This window comes from Apteryx rowi, unplaced genomic scaffold (genome assembly GCF_003343035.1).
Source record: "Apteryx rowi isolate R43461 unplaced genomic scaffold, aptRow1 scaffold_27, whole genome shotgun sequence".
Classification (NCBI taxonomy): domain Eukaryota; kingdom Metazoa; phylum Chordata; class Aves; order Apterygiformes; family Apterygidae; genus Apteryx; species Apteryx rowi.
Genome location: NW_020449085.1, coordinates 2,862,956 through 2,883,224, shown reverse-complemented (window position 1 = coordinate 2,883,224; position 20,269 = coordinate 2,862,956). Strand labels below are relative to the sequence as shown.

The following is a 20,269-nucleotide window of genomic DNA, read 5'->3' as shown; positions in this document are numbered from 1 at the left end:
AAGAGAGGTTTCCTTGCGGTGCAGGTGTCCAAGCCAGCTTCTAAGTAGCAAGGCTGAGGCACAGAGAAGTGATGGCTTGGGCACTGCAGCACAGGCCAAACCCCCGGTGCCTGGCTGAGCTCCCAGGTACCCACGGCTACTCTGCAGAGGAACCGAGCCTGCTCAGGTGGCCCCCGTGCTCAGGTGGCCCCCGTGCTCAGGCACCGTGCCAAGCAGGCCTTCAGCTGTCTGCAGCTGCGACAGCTGAATCCAGCTCACCTCCAGGCTGCTCATCAGCAGGCAGCTAGGGCTCTGACAGTGCAGTGGTGGGGAGGAACAAGGCAGCATCCTCAGCCACTCCAGTGCAAAGTCAGCCCAAACCACCCCTGTGGAGCTGTAAGTCCAGCAGCCAGCTTTACACGGAAGCAAGAGAGTTTAACAGTAATCCCATGCTGCTACAGCACGATAACATGGGGACACTAGTCTTGTAATCAGTGTAAACCTTTCAGAAGGAAGAACCACTTATTTTGGATTTATCTAGGTATTTTTAATTCTGCCAGTGCAAGGAAAGAGCCCTGGGAATTAACCCCAAGTCAGGGAACGCTGTTACCAGCCAGCATTACAAWGAAAGGCAGCCCTTTGGGATTTGACTCTCCTTCTGTCACTGAGGCTTGCCTACAGCGCTCAACAGAGTACAACAGGTTGACACCAGGTTGCTTTTCCTCTTTCAGATACGCCCATGTTAGCCGCACTTTGGCCCAAGTGCTATTCTCACTTGCCACCACCAATTTGTCACCATCAGCGTTGCCTCCCCCAGCCACCGCCCTCTCCCGGCACCCGGCCTCGCTGCCGGCTGTGCTCGCGCTAAGTTCTGCAACCCGCGTGTGCCTGCTGGAAAGAAAAACACTTCCTGTCGCACCGTGCTTTCGAAGATACAAACCGCACCGCTTCCCCGTTCGCCGGGCACRCCGAAAGGCTGTCTCCGGGCAGAGCTGCAGAGGTGCGAACCCCACCACCAGCTGCCCGGCTCGCTACAGGCAGGTGTGAATTCCGGAGCCCAGACACACACACTCGCTGTGTGAGGGCTCTTAAAAACAGGCACTCTGCACCACTTAAGAGAGGTGACAAACAGCTTAAGAAAGGTTTGGAGGAGAAACAGGGGAACTTACTGTCAAACTCATGCCTGGTAACTATCAAATGGACAAGGGTCACAAGGACAGACGGATCTCAGACCTGTGAAAGGAATGAACAAATACGTGGCTTTAAGTGTTTTTGCACAACTTTTTCACGCTTGTTAATCACAGTCTGAAAGTGGGGATTTTTTCCTTGCCTTTTTTTTTTTTTTTAACTTGGGATTTTTTTCAGTCGGTCTTGCATTTTGCGTTCCTTGATTTTTGCTGAAGGCTCCCAGAGCAGACATGCGAGACASAAGGAGGGTGAGGCATGTGGGATGACATAAGGGCTCCCAACTCACATGACAGTGGAGAACTTGAAGGACCAGATTGCAGCTGGGGTGCTGACTCTTAACAGGGATCTCCCGACAAAAGAACTATCCTTGAAGCCGGACTACCTGGATGTAAGGCAGCACCACAACATCTCTGTCCTTCTCCAGGACCCCACCTAACTAAGCAATAAATAGCTCACTTCAAGTTTAGGATGGAGGGGAAGCAGCCAGAGGAATGGATACTCAGAGGCATCTGACAAATTGGTCAGAAGCCATAGATCCCTCTAAGTAAAATTGGGTAGATTTCTTTCTTTTTTGCTAAGAAGCATTAAACACTGCTAAAGCACTCAACTCCTGGTGTGAACAAAGCCTGCAGGACCGTCTTAAACCTTTCCATGTCCTAGTCCAGGCAAGGCTGAAAGCCTTGATCTAAACRCAGGAAAGGAGCAGGGCCGCTGCCTTAGCAGAGCTTTATCCCAGCTGCTTATCACTCACAAACCAGTGCTGAGAGAAACAGTTTTAAGCAGCATGAATGAAACTGCAACACAGCACATTTCACTGGGATGCTGCTTCTGTCATCAGAGACTTTCATGGGAAAGTGCAACAGAATCAGCAGTTAGTTTAAGAGGTGAAGAAAGAGTACACAACTAAAGCTTCAGGCCTTCTCTACGCACCTGAAAAAAACCACAAAAGCCCAGAGGATTGAGATGTCAGTCTCAGGCTCCCTTGAGGAAGTCATCACTCAACACCTCACCAGGCCCTACCTCTTTGCAGCCTCAGTGGCCAACCAAAGCCCAGGCTGGTTTTGGTTCAGAGTTGGCAGAACCAGGCGGTGCCGCAATCCTGCTTGTTTGCAGAGACTGAACAAAGTCCTGTTTCCTTGAACACAGCAGGAATCAGGTCCTTTGCTCATAACTCCAAACCATGTCCTAGAAAGGCCTCAGCCCAAAGTCCTCTCCTAGAGGTGAACAACTTGTGTGGCTGCAGACAGGGCTTCCCCGCGGCTTGCTCTTTCTGCTTCTTTTATACAGAAAGCATCAAACAAAACTTCCCTGCCCAGAGGCTCCCTGCACATACCTAGCCATGGGTGGGGACGTTGTCTGTGTTACGGGTGGAAGCTACGATTGCTTCAGCCCTCTGGTTCCTAAAAGGAACTTAACTGTTTCTTATATTTGCCCTGAAGGAAAGGTGGTTTCAGCAGGGTTTATCCCAAGCTGTAATGATATCAGGACCTGCCTCCAATTAGAAATTACAGCAATTATGCAGAGGATTATTTAGTGACACAATTAGTATCTGTTTTCGCAGCACGATGAGACAGACTAGGAGTGGTGTTCTTCACAGATGAGCTCTTTGTGTGTTTTTCAGGCAGTTACCCCTGGCTGTTGTGAAGTGCTGGTTGTCATTGCCTCCGGCTCTACTTAGGCATGCATACATCTCTATTGCTGCCCAGGGTCTGCTCTACACATTTGCAAGACAAAGAATTAACTCCTTTTACTCAAGGATCTGCAAATACTTTGCAAGCATTAATTTAAGCCTTTCAAGGAGCCTGAATGGCCTATCGGTTTCTCCCTGCCTTTTACAGATCAACTCACTGAGATCGGTGCTAAGATCATAAGTGCCAGATCTGTGTGCTATCAGGTGACCCAACATAAATTCTGGCTCTAAAATGGGCACATTACCCCATTTCTGTTCAAATACCAGAGTTCACACCCTGCAGTGTATGCTTTATACCTTCTCGCTTACTCTACGGCGATGGAAGAAGCCAGACAATACCTGTCGAGGCTTTTGAAGCAAGCTCAAACTAGCAAAATAGGTTAACAAATGAACACTCATATCACATGGACACAGGGTTGTGATCCAGTATGAGGAACCCTAATGTCAGATTTACTCTATTGCCAAATCATAGACTAGGAGAGAGGATAAACTATTCCAACTATATGGGACATCCATAGCAGAGCTAGGAGGAGAACCCACAAGCTCTACCCACCAAGGCCTGGCAGTTGCAACTGCCAGAACACATATTTCTTTGTAAGTGCCAGAAACAATACCTGCTACAAAACTCATGGAAATCAAGAGGCATCTCTTCTGCTGCCTTCAATAAGCTTAAAGTAAAAACGTCTGATAGGTGGATAGCTGTCATCAGGCTAAGAATGTGAGCAAACCATGCAGGTTATACCACAAAGATTTCACTGGTGCAATCTAGCACCACCACTGGGAGACAAAATGCAAAACTCAGCCACTAGTATCACTATGGCCCTTCTTACTGCTACTGAGCCAGAAGCTCTGCTCACACGAGGCTTGTTCTGACTTTATCCCTAGAAGCTCTGAATTCTCAGCTCTCTTTCTGTGGAAGAGCCAAAAATGGGAAAGTTCAGAGGTTTTTATTTATGTGGAATAGATAAGGAAAGCAAACATACCCCGATAACTTCTTCCCTTGCGCTCAGCAGTTTGAAGGTTGCCCCCTATAAGCAGGATGCACATTCTGTGCTGAAGGCCTTACATTTGACTAGGTCTAGTTAAAAATAAACTTTCTGGTCAGCAGTGCTCTGTTGTGGTGATGTATACAACAGCCCCAGCTCGCTCCCATTCTCCCCTGGGGCAGGATCATGTTTCCAAGGAAAGGCTGGACTGGGGGAGCCCTGGCTGGTCTGGCCCACAGGCACAGGATTTCCCAATTTTTTCATGCCAGGCAGTTAATTTTCAAGCTGAAAAGGACTGTCATAGGCAAAGTCTGACTTCACCGCCTTGGGAAAATCCACCCTGGCTTTCCGCAAGAGCCCAGCCTCTTTGCTTCCTGACAAGTACCTAGATGGACAGGTGTCATTTTGGTTCACAGTTGATGTCTGCTTCCCTATCCAGTCCACAGATAGAAAAGGGCAAAGGCTAATTCAGGGACCAGACAGCTTCTTTCAGTCATTTTTTTTTTTCCCCACATCTGATAAAAACAGCACACAAATGCAACCATTTAGCTATGATGTTAAGCACAAACGCCCCCAAAACAGCTACAAGAGGCAATTCTTCAGCAGCAGAATTAAAAGCTCTCTTTTATTAAGTTCCCAGTGGGAAAATGCTTTTTGGATAGTGACTCCTGCTGGAAAGGTGAAGACAGCACAGCTACAGACCATGCTTTGAAGACCAGTGATCTTTCACCACCCCATACTGATGGGCTGGAAGGGGCTGGTATTATTCCCATCACCAGCACTTTCACACCATCTCCTCTCTAGCTCCCCTTGGGGGGACTGCTGGATCTGGAACACACTGGCAAGTCCTTCTGCAACCTCCTAAGAAGGGATTGCACATGAAATACTTGGGGTTGACTAGCCTAGTGGAACGTTACTCCCTCTCTGTAAGATACCACAAAGTTTTCCCACACTAAAGATACTGCTCTTGGCTTCAGTTTCTGAAAGTCTGCAGTGATGTACCACATTTCAGTTCTGCACCAGCTGGAACACAACCGTCTCACTCCTCCGGTTGAAGAGCATGCTACAGGGACGCATGCCATCTCAACTCAGCTTCCTGTTGGTTTCATCTTCAAACCATCAGGGAGGGAAACAAACACAATTCACATGCCAAGCAATCAGCTCTGCGTTGGCAAGACCCGTTCTGCAAGGATCCTTTTCACATTCTCCACAATGGTCCACACTTCTGCCATGGCACCTCGACCTGGAGGGTAAGACCAAACGTACACTGTAACATCCAGGTCCCACGGAGACAGTACGAGCCACATGCTTCCCCTGTCCCACCTCCTCTCTTCTACACAGCAGTGTTGCAGCAAGTTACATACACAATAGTGGCACAGCACAGCAAGCCTGGGGTAAAGCTTGCTCTCACAGACACCACCTACTAGGCTGGACTCTGCCATTAACCAAAGGCCTCTAAGTATCCCTCATGTATTTCCCCATGACATGCCTAACAGAAGGCAACTGCAGATCCTGTGAGGAGGCCACAGGATCTGCTCAGTCCAGCTCAATCTGCATGGATTTTGTGGCATGGTTGAATGCCAACGGGGAGGAGGGTGAGAAGAGTACTCACATAGTCTGACTCCTAACTTAGATGTCTAAGAAGGAGCATGGGTTCCCCAGACAGTCAATGGAGAGAGGCCAGAAACCTCAAAAGGCAACTCATATGACTTTAATAAGTACCTCATGTTCTGAATCATCTCCAGAGGTGTCTGCATCTAACCCTTGACTGTGCAGGGAGCAGCATCTTACCTCACATTACTCCTGCGGTGGGTGTTCAAAAGTGACCAAAAGCAGCATGTTGGTAACAAGATACTCTATTTCCTCTTCTTTCTCCAGTGTGAACACACTCACATTGTATGTGTTCAGTATCTTTCTAAAATGGCTTTTGCCTATTAAAAAAACTTGCTGATTTCATACCATTCCAATGGCTCTGCAATTAGATCCACATTAGAGGCAAAGCTGTCCTGACTTTGCACTGCCTTGAATCTTGAGAGTAATTTTTGGAGAAGATTAAGTGCTGGACAGAACAAAATGTAAGAACTTTTCCTTTAGGACTGGTTAGTTGCCAGATGAACATCTAGTCTACACTGAAGCTGTTGCTTCCCTCTGAAGTAATTTTTTTTAACTTAGATTCAGAATTCTATGTCAGCAGAGATCTTTAAATCATCTTATCCAACCTACTGTACTACGTCACAGAACTCTGTCCATTCACTCCTCCAATATGCTCGGGGCTGAGGAAATATATTTTCCCCACCAGCATCTGTCTCCATTAGAAGATACAAAAAATGGAGTCTATTGATCTTTTGTTCTGCTGGTTAATTGCCCTAATTACTTCAAACAAATGCTTTGTCATCAGAAATTAGTTCTGGGAGGTTTTGTTTTCCCCTTTTTTTCCTAGACTGCTTACACAACTGTGTTAGTGAGTGTGCAGATGAGCAGCTAAACCAGCAGGCTTGAAAAGACAGCAACAACTTGAGGGCAGGGGAGAGACAGCGGAAGGGGAAAGGCAGTTCTAAACAGCAGGGAGAGGTGCTCTCCGTGGGCAGATGAGAGCACTGAATCTCACCGGGCTCTTCGTTTTCCAGAGTTACCTGAGCTTTGCCTGGGATAGAAGGCATAGCTGGTTATAACCTGTGAGTATCGGAGATGAAGAATGATGATTTTGGAAGGACAAGAGAATTGAGTCTCCCTGCAGAGCAAGATTGTCATTCTCCACTACAGGTCTTTCAGACCCGTAAATCCCAGGAGGTCTGAAGCATCATATAGATGAAAGGCAGGCAGGTTTGGGCAGCTCTGTCTCCTAATCTCAAGTGGAACTGCACTCGACAGGTCCTTCTAAACAACAGAAACTCCTTGACTGACTCCTCACAGTTAGGCAAAACTACATCCTTTGAGAGCATTTCCAAGGCCCACTTTTGTCCTCCATGACCCACATCCTCAACATCTTTGGCAATTCACAGCTGGATTTTTAGGTTTAGCTGAGCAAAAGCTTGCTAAGCAGCCTGTCTTACAGCACAGATCATGTCCACAGGTAAAAATCCTGCTGTCTGCAAGGCTCTAGAAATCCAGCCAAGGATGACGAAGACACTAACAGTTTGGAAGTGTTTTGCAAGGGCAAATTGCTGCAGGCCCAGGTGTGGTACAGTACCTCTTAAAGCTCTCTTTATATGGTGGGACATGGATATCATCAAGGCCCACAGCTGGTAGGTTACATTTAGTTATCCAATCAAGAAAACTTATTTTAATTTTCAACTCAATTTAGTTAGTCATTTTAACTCTTTTTTAGCTGGACATCTCTATGTCAAGGAACACTCACTTAGGGAGAAAAATTTATCAGGAAAAGCTCGTCTCATAGAAACTTGGTGACAGTCAGGATCTGGCCCACTTCAGGTGGGACCGGTGACACAAGTGGAGGAAAAGGAACCTCTTTTATAGCAATATAAACCACAATGTCAACAGTCAAAACTGGTGCAAACTGAATCTTTTTGCTTCTGAACCAGATGTTTGAGCTTTGCTACCTACCGCTTGGGTGGAAGCCAGGCAAACCCCTTTGTGGATGAAACCCATGAAACAGAAATTAGTCTGGAAGAAAAGGCCTTGGGGTGAAAGGCCTGAAAAAAGAGGGAAAGTAAGGAAGAAGTCATTGGTGGAAGCTGCTTTGGGTCTTCAGAGACCTAGAGTCCATTCCTGCTTTGCCACAGTTTTCCTACATACTGCCGGAAAATCCTGGCATTTTCCAACAGGAAAATCCTGTTGGAAGCTGACTCACAAACACAAGCAGAGTCAAGTCAGATGTGGCTACCACCACCCCAGCTGTCCGTACCACTACTTGAGGAGTTTGTCCCCACAGCAAGGATACGTGAACCGAATATGAAGCAGCTCCCAAATGACTGCCAGTGTAATGAGGTAACTCCTGATCAACGCTGGTTTACTTTGCCATTCTGAGCTGCAAACCGCAGCGATTCACATGCTGCTTCTCATGTGGCTCACACATCCCTGCCGCAAGGGCGGCAACCCCCAAGAAAGGGGCAGGGCAGAGCAGCAGAAGGTAAAAACCACGTTCACCATCCAACTCTGATCTGTTTGTGTTCGTGAGTCAACACACACGGCCCTTCTGTACCTCAGATCCCCATCTGTGAAAAGGGGACAACAACACAGCCTTGCCTCAGATGCATGGACCTGCAAGAATAAGCACGTTACCAATTATGAGGCACTCAGATGCCTACTACAGGAACAGAGACCCTATATATATACTAAAAAAGATGAAGAAAAAGCATTAAAGACAAAGAAGATATGCCAGATGGCCTTTCCATATCTGCCAAAATGTCTGCAAGGAATGACCTCTTTTGGGCGTCTTCCCTTAACTTTATTACAAGTATGCAAGAAATTTGATGTAATGAGGTCTAAAACCCCAGCGGAAGCAAAATTGTCCAGGGCATTTTAACTAATGCCTGATTACTTGACTACACTTACTTAACTATAAATATTTCTTAATCTTCAGCTCCAAAATATATTCTCTAGATGCATTGCATCTACCTAAGAACTCAGAAACTATGAAAGCCAACCCTAGAATTTAAACATGAAGAACGCTTTAACACCCTTTCTTCACTATAGACTGTTTATTGAACTATCCGGAGTGGTTAAAATACTGCTATAGTTGGGATTGTTAAGTGAAAGTATAAATATATTACTGTGCAGATGATAACACAATTGCTATTATGGCTAGAACTGGGTGACATTTTTACAGACATTGTCCAAAAAAGATTGTCTGAATAAAAAAAGTGAATCCATTCATCCAAATTGCTTGTACAAAAATCCTTCCAAAAGTCTCCCAAAAGTCAAAATACCTTTAAGGCAGCTCCCAAAACACAAATGAGACCATTTTAATAGCAGAGCATAACATTACAAAGTCAAGTGAAACGGAATGTGACAACTTTCCCTACACTCCCCTCTTTCACCTCACTGACAAATCTGATGTCAAAACCCCAAATCAAAACTATATTGGGAAGCTGATTTAGCTGAAAAGTAACCCGGGTAACAAACAACAACAAATATTAAATGCATGTCCAGCTACACCCTCAACCACATCTGCAAAGCATTTATCCTCACTGCGTGCTCTGAGGGATAAGATATTACCCCTATGTTAGAGATGAGGAACTGAAGCATGATGAAAACAGTCCACAGTCACAGTGTGAGTAGAGGGCAGGGTAGGGACACCCAAATCCCAGGCTGATACGCTCACCACAAAGCCTTCCTTCTTCTCAATCTACTCTCCTCTTGAATGGGTATTTCTTTTAAATATCAGGCCAATCTAATGGCCCGTTTGAAAGCCTGGCTTGGATAGTCTCATAATACTATCTAAGAATTAATGAACAAGATTAATAGAAACCAGCTGGCATAATGGCAAAACTTCAATTTGTTTGTATAAACCTTGGCAATGGAGTTACAGCACCTTCTCACCACAGTCCAACATTTTGAAGGGCACAGGGCAAGAGAAGGCACGCCCCTTCAGCGTAATGGGAGCACTTGYGCAGAAAAGCAGTCAGAAGACATGCAAAAGGACTGACCTTCATCTCCACACACTAGCTTCTTCACCACACAGGGGATCTCGGTGTAGCCAAAGCCCTTCAGCTGCTCCACCTGCTGAGCTGTGATGGGATGTTCCCACATGGCTGTGTTCATAGCTGGGCAGAAGAGCAGAGGTTTGCTCAGATCCCAAGCGCGGATTACACAGGTCTGCAAAAGAAGCCAAGAGTTTCAGCCCTGAGATGTGATTACTTTCCTCATTCCTTCTCATCACTTTGCTGCACAGAAGCCCTTTCCCAGCCTCAGTATCACTAGAGGGCCAAAATCCTCCATCTGTCAGTGCAGCTGGGCTAACCCGTGAGCAGATCCACAGGGCTGCTACTAATTTGTATTACATTCCAGCAAAGCTCATCTCTGACAGGGAAGAAGGGTGAGGGAAGCTACAAAAAGGATAGATCCCATCCTACGCCAGCTTGGAGCCAAGCAAACAGTCCAATCACTGGAGCAAACCAAGCTGGAACACAATGCGTGCAGACTGACAGCCCATGTGGGAGACCAAGAGAAGCTGAAGGGCGGCCACAGATCATATCAGCTAAAGCAAAATCCCCAGGCACCACTTCAGATAAGCCAGCTGTAGAGCTAAACACAAGAAGTTGGCAAGTGAGTCTTTCTAAGCAATATGCCAACTGGATCCAGAACTCCTCACAGAGGAAGCACTGCTGCTTCCAAGATACAAAATGAGGATAACAGGAACACATTTGGCCTGTTATAGAAGATGCTGGCAGATTACAAACCATCTAGCAGCTCCTGCATGCTGCAATGGATCATACCTGACTCTTCAGTGATATAGAGCTTCCAAACAACCTAGTATCACCTCGTCTCCTTTACAAGATAAATGACAGTTGTTCCTAAACAGTGCAACGTCCAGCAGTTTGCCTAGGCCTAACAGGGTCTAAATCATGCAAAGGGAGAGTCCCAAATAGCAATAGTTCACATCAGTCCCTGATAGAGGAACTCTGCCCAGTTAACACAGTACTTACAGGGTACTTACAGTACCCTGCCCATCCTTTTTTATGCCCTGTGATTTGAACCCTTCCTAGCACAGGGAAAGTCTGTTGGAATCTGTTCTGACTTGCCAACCAACCAGCACCTCCAACACTTGCTTTCCTTTCCTGAGGTTATCTCATCTCTCCACAAGGCTCTCCAAAAAGACCAGCAGGAGTTTTTGAAGCCATGTGTCACTAACACCCTTCCAGAGCTCTTCTGCTGTTATTGCTGTCACACACATAGTACTAAGGGGACATAGAAGGACAAGACATTGCCTGCCCCTCTCAGAGCTCTTTCCAGCTTTTCCCACATCTCCGCTGACCTGCTCATACAACTGAGGGCTGTTGGTTTGGGTGTATTTTGTTCATTTATATGCACTCTCTCTTACCTGAACAACTAAGTTGGTTGTGTAGGGCTCCCTGGCCAGGCTCATACTTTCAGGTGTGATACACTGCCTGCCATTCCTAGTTCTCACCTCCTAGCATTACTGAAGGGTGACGCACCACAGCAGCATTTGCAGATCTGCAGATTTATGGCAGATCTTCTGGGTGGTTAAAAGCCTGTTTCTTTTCCTAATGAACCCCTAATGCCTGGACACAAAAGATTCAGCTCCACTTAAGTTCCCCATCACCAAGCAGAGAGGCACACTCTTTTAACACATTTTACGATCTGCCTTTTTGCCAGAGCCACCTTCAATACCAGAAAACATGCCTGAACAAGCAAAAAGCCCTACAGCTGAAAATGGAAGGTAAATAAGTGTGTGCATGTTTGAATTTCTGTGCTATGCAGTTAGGTGAGGGAGGAGGTAAGGTAGCAGGAAGTAAACAATTTTATCTGATCTCACAGGTGTCTTTCTAGATTGCATCTAAAAAATGCAGAGAGGAACCCGTGTGTGAGTGTGTGTGTGTGCACATGACAGAGACAGGGTGGAGGTAAAAGGGGAGAAATATCACCCATCAGAAAAAGCAGGAAAGGCAAAGCAGGGAGTGGGGAATAACGCGAGAGCCAAGGAGAGCCCAGGAGTGGAAAGGGATGTAGGTCAGGGAAATGAAGAAAGACAGCATGTTTGAGAAGGAATAGGGGAAGCACACTAGAGGAAGAGACATGTACTGTATACAAAGTGGCAGCAGAACATGCAAGTAGTCCCACTGYTCTTGGTGCTGTAGAGTCTAAGAGTTTCCAGGGAAAGAAAGGCCAGAGAGATGAGGAGGGGAGAGAACTTRGAGGCTGTTCTCAGTCAGAGCTCCAGATACTCACCAGCAGGTTGTCACAGATGCCATTCGCTAGCTTTGCCAGCGTGTTTGCATCAAGAGGGGCCACCAACATGAGGTCAGCCCACCGTCTGAGGTCGATGTGCAGGACCGGGTCCGAACGGCCTTTCCACAGCTGTGGATGAGACAAGATGAAGACTGCAGAACACTCTGATGCACGCTGTGAACAATTTGCACCTTATCAATCCCACATGTGTAACTACCATGCAGACTTAAGGGGAAAGAATTATGCACACATCAAGCCAGATCTGACAGCAAGGGGGGAATGGGGGACTGTAGCCACAGTGCTCACTTTTCTGACTTCTCTCCTCCTCCAGCAAAGGTTGTATCACAGCAGTGCTTAGGAAGCAGAGTTAACAGGCAGTGCCAATGTGCTGGCTGCTCTACAAGTATCCTTCCCCCACAAGGGCAGCAACTTACACATCCAACAACCACAGACTTCAGCTCACAGGAAAAAGCTCTCTCCATCCACCTCCCATTCATATCATCCCTCAGCTTCAGAAATGTTCACAAAAGCTTCCTCAACACGTAGCATGCGTGAGCGGGGAAAGAGCGCCATAGTATCAGCCAACTGAAGCCAGACAGGACCAAACCAGGTGTAGCATTTCCTGAGCAATCCATGTGATTTAGAAGAGTGAGGTTTCTTTAAAGTGCTCTAAGCACTTTGATGCCTTCCACTGGCTTTAAAGGGGATTTAGGTCTCTAACTATACAAGTCATTTTCAATTAGGATGCATGCTCCTAAGCCATTTACACACAATAGCAAAGTAAACCCTCATGACTACAGTAGGAAAAAATCCCATTGGCTTTCTCCAGGATGAACTAGATTTAGCCTACTGGGCTCTTCCTTGCTCTCTTGGCTCTAAGGAAACACTTTTTCACCAGAGCTCTGTGTTGCTCAAGGGAGCTCTTGTACTTTCGTAAGAGCACACACAGTTAGCTGGTAAAGTGTCAAGAGAGGCGGCAAACAGCATTAGGTGTTTAATCCCCAGAGGCCACACACAACCACAGGCCAGCGAGAGGTGTGTCAGGGCCACAGACTGTTCCTTCTTTGAGTCACTGGAAACCACAACAAAAAGGCAGCATCCGGAAAGCTGGCGCTCCCTGAAACCTTTCCCAGCTCCTCCACTCACTCTTCTTTTTTCTAGAAACACTAAAGTTTGTAGTTTTATTTTCAAAATGAAGTTCTCACACACAGATGCCGATAGGACTTCTTGTCTGCCATTCTGTCAGAATGGCCTGTTATAATGGCTCCATGTCCCCTTTCCAGCTCTGCCAACAGACCTCACAGATAACTTTGGGGTTCCCCACTGTGGTGGAGCGCAACTACCCCCCCTCCCCTTATCTTGGGCCCAGCTGACCACAAATAACTGACAACGCCCAGTGCTGACCAGGAGGAACTAGGTGATACTGGTTGCAACTGGTGAGGCCAGAAACGGGCATGAGGTCAGCAAAAAGGTATCTTTTCCCCAACACGGCATGAGATCAGCAAGAAAGGTACATCTCCACACCAAATATTGTACGATCACGAGTCAAACTCCGTGCCCATAAATAGCGTTGCAGCCTAGAGCCCACTGAGCTCTCCTGCACGGCAGCAGGCTGCAGGGCGGTGAACACCCCCTTGAGTTGGGACGCTTCTCAAGGTTACTCTCTGGGAGTTAAGAGAACCTCTGACAAGAAACCGTTGGAGAGGTAAGAAACCAAGACTCGGGCAATAATAAACGTGCAGTAAGATTCGCTTGCTATGACTACACTGTATCGCCATCTTCAATAAATTTGTTTGCAATAAACCCAGAGTTAATATCTCCCCACCCTGTGAAATCCACAGATAACTTTGTCTGGAACTATAGTACCCTGGGACCCAAAAGATCTCCACCAGTTTCCTATACCAACTGGAAAGCTTCCTGGCCATTGCCACTAACATGCTTCTCTGCACATAAAAGCGATGCTTGCTTACGAGCGTATTAGCAAGTGTACTGGTAATGAGTAGATCACCTTGCACTCTCTCAGACCAGTACTGCAAAGCTGAAAAAAAACATGCAGAAAAACAAATGTGGATGTTTATACAGTGAATCTCTCTGTCCTTAGGGAGTCTCAAAGCATGTCAACAAAACTGCAGTCAAGAGAAGAAGACATTTTACAAAGCTYGGAGATGTCTGCAACCCTGACATCTGGGTTCCTCCTTACTGGAATRGAAACGTGTGACAGCTTCAGCTCATGCTGAAGAATCTGTAGAAAGGGCCCAGAAAGATGCCAGAGGCCACTGTCACTGCAGGATCCTGTAGGGTGCTTTCATCCATAACTCATTTGAGGGGAAAACTTGTGAATAAGGTCAAGCTGATCTTAGACCCCTCTGTAGACATGAAAGGACAATGAACTAGTCTCTTCTGTGTATGTGCCCCAGCAGATGCAGACAACTGAGATAAATGCCACTTCCACCAGGAGAACTTCTCTCAGTTCCAGACACCTTTTACACTGGTGCAAGACATCTCCAGGAACTGGTCTTCATCTACACCACTAAACCAGGCTGGCCCTACTAGCCCAAAGCTCTCCAAAGAGACCCGATCCTACAACCAAATCAGACATGTCACACCAACCTTTTTCTTCCCCTCCTGAGTCACAGGCAGATTCTGAAAATGCAGAGTAAGAAGTTGTAATACACAGTGGCGCCCAGGGTGACCCACAGTCAGACACCAAGCTAGGTTTTAAAGCAGTCCAAATAGTTTTGTGAGGCATCCATAGATTTAGAACAGGTAGTAATAAGGAGGATTAAGCTGCTGCCTTTGTGACAAGTATGACTCACGACAATCGCCTAACACCCTCACCACGGCTCTGCAATGGCTTTTTTGACATTTCCTGACACTCCTCTGACAGTTGTGGATAGCTGATGAGCCCAATGTGGTAAAAGACCACTTCTTCCCATATAGCCTGCTGCAAGTCTGCTGGGGTGGTGCAAAGCTCTCTGGTACAGTCAGGGCAGTCCTCTTCATCCTGCTTTACAACACGGCTGGAACCATGTTCTTTGAAAGCCATATTCCAAAGCATACGTTACTACAATAAAGATGCAAACCCTGGCCCAGGATAAAAAAAGGAAAAAAAAAAAGAAAAGAAAAAAAAGGTCTCTTGCAAAGGAACTTGAAGGAAAACTTCTATTTGCTGTTCAGCACCTGAACAAGTTTCTAAGTGAATCCCCCAGGGAGTCTGTTTTTTTTCTGAAGCATGACCCACTGGCCATTGCTGGAAGCAGAAAGCACGAGTGCATGACAAAACTACTTGAACCACAAAACTACTTGAACCACAAAACACGTGGCTAGTGAGGGCAGGAGAAGAGCCCTTGCAATCTCCAATGGAAGAACAACCCACCTGCCATTCATCCACATCACTGTAGAGGGTGACAGGAATCTCCTGGGCATTGTAGAAATGCTTTGCTCTCTCAGTAGTGACCACCTTCACTTCAAGCTAATCAGAAGAGAAAGGGAAAGAAAGAACAACAGTTACAACTTGAGAACAATCCTCTAAAGCTGGGTAGAGGAGGAGGGCTTGAGTGGCAAAGACTGAGAAGTGTGTGGATTCTCAGAGGACTTTCCCCTACTGCGCACAGTGCATAACTGCACCTATTTTTAGCTGAAAGGTCACGCCACTGCAGGTGTTCATGGGAGATGAACATTCATTTCATTTCCACCCTGAAACAGGCAGGTGATTAGTCACTGTCTGCCAAACATGTCCATGGCCAGTTCACGGCGGGGACAGCAAAGAGGACAGAACAGATCAGAACTGAGATGCAGTTCAGCACAGAACTTCAAAGAGACAGTAAGAAGCAGCAAACCAAAGTCTGTGAAAGATGTCTTTTAATCACTAAATACACCTGCAAAAGGGAGTAGGAGAGCATCTTGCCTTAGTGGAGTCTCTTAACCACAGCACAAAGGGCTGCTGCAAGGTGGCATGCCTACATGGGGTTTGCAGGATCACTCTTCCCACACTCGGAGCCAAGGGAAAGCACCATGAACACACAGCGCTGAGCGATCATAAGTCCTACTGAGAGACAGGTGGGCTAGCTGGGGCTCAGCACCACCAGCGCAAAGTAAGCCCACCTCTGCTGCACAAGGCTTCACAAGAAACAATGCCTCAAAGTTCTTGTTTCCTGGGGCTATTTTGGAATAGCAGAATTTTAGTTTACTAACACCTACCTTTAGATGCTATGAAAGTGATAAAACCCCAATATACCAGTGCTTCTGCTTTGGGAGACTGAATATGATACCTTGGTCCAACAGATTATGTCGGCTTTTTCCTTCAGTTTGTCTCTCTCTGTCTCTATGCCTCTGTCTCTCTGGATAAGAGTGCTACCTTCTCGTGCCAAAGCTGGGGAAGTAACTACAGACTACTGGTTATATTTTTACAACCATGTTAATCCGACCTGCTCCAACCTGGGGTAAAAATACCAGAAGGAAATGTGGGGTAGTGTCTTCTAGCTGTTGTCCCTACCAAGGCAAGCTGTAGGAAAGAGGAAAACCTCTGTGTAGCTATGTTCATAGCACAGAGCATCTTTGCAGCCAAAGCAGTCAACCAATGGCTTCCACATAGAAAAGGAGAGAGGGTAAAAGTATGTAAGTATTCTCTCTGATATCTTAGATAAATCTGTCTGCCTTGTTGAAAGGCAGCTGAAGTTTCAGTGATATGGTAGATACTGGGGAAATTCTTTCAGGTTCCCTGGACATTTATTTGATGGGAACAGTTATGAGGTGGTAAGATGCCCTGTGACATGAGATCCTTTTATTTCCTCCTGCAGAAATCTTACCAAGTGAAATTTGCCCATTTGTTCTGGTTTCTACAAGTCCCATAACCTGCTCAAAGCTGTAGCTCTGACAAACGTCACAAAGAGCTACTTAGCACACCTCAGGAATCRGAGGTGTTCTGCACACACCGGGATCAACTGCAAAGCAGAGCCAGCGTCAGACTGGCTGTACATTGTGTCGATCACCTGCACAGTGCATGCAACTTTATTTCTACCCGCAATTCCTCCAAAGGACATGCCTTAAAACCGGTCAATACACTGGCCAACACATGGCAGGAATGCTCCAAAAAGACTGTTAATGTGGAAGACACCTCAGGACACAATTATACAACCCAAGGAACATGAGGACCTATACCAGCTGAAAAAGATTTTGCCCTATACTCCAGATATACCATCCACTTGTGCTCACACTGGCATCTGTAGGGCAATGCTGTGAAGCAGATCAGTGAACTGATCACAGCGAAAAACAGTGCAACCCACTACATGGCTCTACTCACCCAACAGAGCGGCAAAGGAGAAACTGGCCTCACCAACAAATCCCTCCCACTCAAAAATTGTGGCCTGAGGCACAAAAGTGATGAAGTAGTCAGTGCGTGCATTCTTGCTAAAACAGACTGCTCAAAACCTCCAACCTCTAAGAAGCTATCTTCAACAACAGTGGTTGAAGTGACAAAACATGTTAACCTATCTCCCCAACACTATCTATTATACTGTCAGGCAACTCCTAAGAAGGGAGCAGTGCTGATTATATGCACCCTACATAACTAGAATAACAGCTTGGAGCAGCAGAAACCCCAGCCTTAAAATATCACTGTCTTTGGTAATTTTTCCCATTTCCTGCAGAAAAAGTACTGGAAAATTTAGCTGCACATAATACCTATATTTGGTACTGTATGCTTGGTTCTTTGACTCTTCTGAAAGTTCTGCTCTTTTTCTAAGGATCCCGTCTGGATGTCAGAGTCATATTTCTAGCTCTTTCCAGCGTGAAGTTCATATTCACAGCAAATCAGCATTACTTCTGTATTAACTTCACTCTGCAGAAAGCTGTTGGAGCCAAACAGCAACACCAGCAAAGGTGCTAATGCTGCTCTCTGCTATCCCAGAGGCTTCAATGAGGCGCTAACCTTACAGTCTGCAAGGTACTATTTATATGGTGACTTCAAAAAGCAACACGCACTTTAAAGGTACTTGTCTGCTCTCTGAAATGGTACTGCTGTAACTGAGGCCAGGTCCACACTAAGTTTTCACCAGTAATGTTTGTTAGTGGTGTTCTTATTTTAGTTAACCATAACAATGTGAGGATTTTTAGATGATACAACTCTATCTAGCTCATGAGAGATTTTGTTGCTTGCTACTTCAACCACCCCAGCACTGAAAATTTTCAAAGCTAAGCCAGAAGTGCTTATCTAAGGCTAAAGGAGATAGAAAAATCCCCCAAAAGACACTCTTCCTTTTTTAGATAGTTTCCCAATCATCTCTGGTTTTAAAAATACACATTTCTTACGAGGCATAAGCCCAGGACAGGGAATAGGTGGGTACGGAGTACTGCATCCAAGCCGTTATGAGTTCGAGCGTATCAGAAGGACGTTCAATGCCTCCAAGTAGTGGTGGTGATTCTGCTGCTCCCCATGGCAAGCTGCTCTAGCAGTTAAATATTCTCTCTGATTAAAGTTTTTGTGGTGGGGTGGGCTCCTGGATCCCTTGTTCTGAGAAAGTCCTTCAAGTCCCTCCAGCTATGTTGGAAAGAGATCAGTGTTCTCAAGATCACTTTAGCCTACATAGTTTTTCCTTCTGTTTATCTGGCACACCCTCTGTTTGCCTGTGGATATAGCTCTGCTTATACAGCACAGTCAGTCTAGCCACACTCAAACTCCTTTATTGGAGACAGTTTAGAATAGTTAAGAGTTCTCTTACTTGCATGGTTTAAGCCAGTTCTCCAGAATAAACTTTATTTGCAAAACTGCTTTCTTGTTTTCATGCATTTTTGCTGGCCTCTGCTGTCACAACTGTCGCTTGAGGAAAGGGTGCACATATGACTTTTTCATATCTTTCCCTGTTTTGAMAGCAAAATCTTTAAACCCAGACCCAACTTTAGTAACAACTGCTACAGAAGAGGATGGTCAGCTTCCATGTTAAACYGCACCAACAAGCTGAGGTAGACACTATCTGGCAGGAGTGCAGCGAAATCACATGATATGCAATTTGAACCCAGAAGTCCAGATGACATCTTGAAGCTTCAAGAACAACGGGTTTGACCCAGAGAAAGGTTTATTGTTTCCTTTCTTTATGGCTAAATGATAACCTGCCAATCCATTTTTTGTTATTATTTTCCTGCCAGGCCCTTCAAAAATATTAGGCCTCAGATATAGTATGCGTGAGAGTCTAGCGTAATCATGAGAATTACCCAGTAGTCCTGATAATACAGTATGTTTTGTCTCCCCACAACAACAGATGCAAGGGTAACAAACTGAAAAATGTAAGCTGATGCAGTACTAACTTCCCAGATCTTCAGAGAGTTTAAATGAAAGGCAGTAAGACGCAGTCACTTCCACTATCCATCTCCAGGAGATGTTAAATGAGTGCAAAATTCATACCACCAAGTTGTTCACTGAAAATCATTTTAGCAGAAATATCAAATTAAACTAACAACTCCAAATTCAAACCTCTGATTACATTTCCTTGGGTATCAAAAACCTTACTCTACTTCTGCCCTGCCTCACTGACAGTTTTTTAGGAAGTTCTGCTGTGTCCATAAAGAAATTAATGCAATGGGCTTGTGCAGGATTTACCAAACTCAATGGAAAAGTTACATTGACTTCAGCAGGCTTTAGATCAGGCCTTGAAATCACATCAGAAGTGAGTAAATAAGTACATATAATTTATTACAAAGTAAATACCAGAAGCCCCTGAACTGACTGGATATTTGACTTTCACTTTTTATGCAATGAAAGCCTAAAACCAGTGGCCACAAAGCCTGCAATGATGTCCTAGCACCCATGGGCCTTCGCACAGAATTTAGGACCAGCTTTCTGCAGTTTTTAATTATGAATCAAATGCTCACAGAGAAGGAATGCGTTTGATCTAGATTTCTATGGAGTGGATCATTTACCTTCTTCCTGTCAACTGCAAAAAAGGGTGATCCAAGTACCAAGAGCAAAAAAATAATAATAAAAAAAAATCCAARAGTATCTGTGAGGAACTTGGTATGTCTTGAGGTCGAGCCACACATGAAGATCCAGGAGACAGGGACAGGATTAGAGGAAGATGCAGTTCCCACATGTAGTGGGTGAACAGCGGAAGACTGGCGAGGAGACAGGAGCATGTTGACCAATCAATTATTCCAGCTGCCAAAACACTTGGTGTGCAGAACCCATAAGGAATGGCAGGTTGCAACCCGTACACTTGTGCCACCTAGGTGTCAATCTGCACTTGTGTATTCCTAAAGAATTACTGCTTCCCTTGCTACCTGTAGCACATGCGCAGTACCCCATATTGTAACTTATTAATTTGCCTTAAACCCATGCCCCACCCCGGAACTCACCATGGGCTGATGCTCTGCAGTGCCTGGGACAGCCCTGTTGCTTCCCCTCRCGGTTTGGGGATTTCAAGGTAATAAACATCTAATAACCTTACTCCAGTGGTGTCTTCTACCTCTGCATATTCCAAGCGTCTGTTACTGCCGTTAACACCACATATCCTGCATCCCTCATCAACTGCYGGAGCTGGTTCTGGGTCTAGCCACCTACTCC

At 45.8% G+C, this 20,269-nt stretch overlaps 1 protein-coding gene across 34 annotated transcripts in view; it reads right to left on the bottom strand.

Moving 5' to 3' along the window:
* PPCDC (phosphopantothenoylcysteine decarboxylase) overlaps nucleotides 1–20,269 on the bottom strand; it is a 56,377-nt gene that overhangs the window by 32,938 nt on the left and 3,170 nt on the right. For 23 of the 34 annotated variants that reach the window (XM_026068167.1, XM_026068168.1, XM_026068165.1 and 20 more), the window contains 5 exons: nucleotides 15,092–15,187; nucleotides 11,716–11,889; nucleotides 9,453–9,621; nucleotides 7,408–7,496; nucleotides 4,806–5,086 (listed from right to left, as the gene is read on the bottom strand). In XM_026068167.1, coding sequence (XP_025923952.1) covers nucleotides 5,042–5,086; nucleotides 7,408–7,496; nucleotides 9,453–9,621; nucleotides 11,716–11,889; nucleotides 15,092–15,187 — 573 coding nt within the window. In that variant the 3' untranslated portion in view covers nucleotides 4,806–5,041. Of the gene's footprint in view, nucleotides 1–1,148; nucleotides 1,213–4,805; nucleotides 5,087–7,407; nucleotides 7,497–9,452; nucleotides 9,622–11,715; nucleotides 11,890–14,325; nucleotides 14,359–15,091; nucleotides 15,188–19,629; nucleotides 20,044–20,269 lie in introns of those variants that run through there. The other 11 variants (XR_003253897.1, XR_003253896.1, XR_003253895.1 and 8 more) reach the window with 9 other exon arrangements.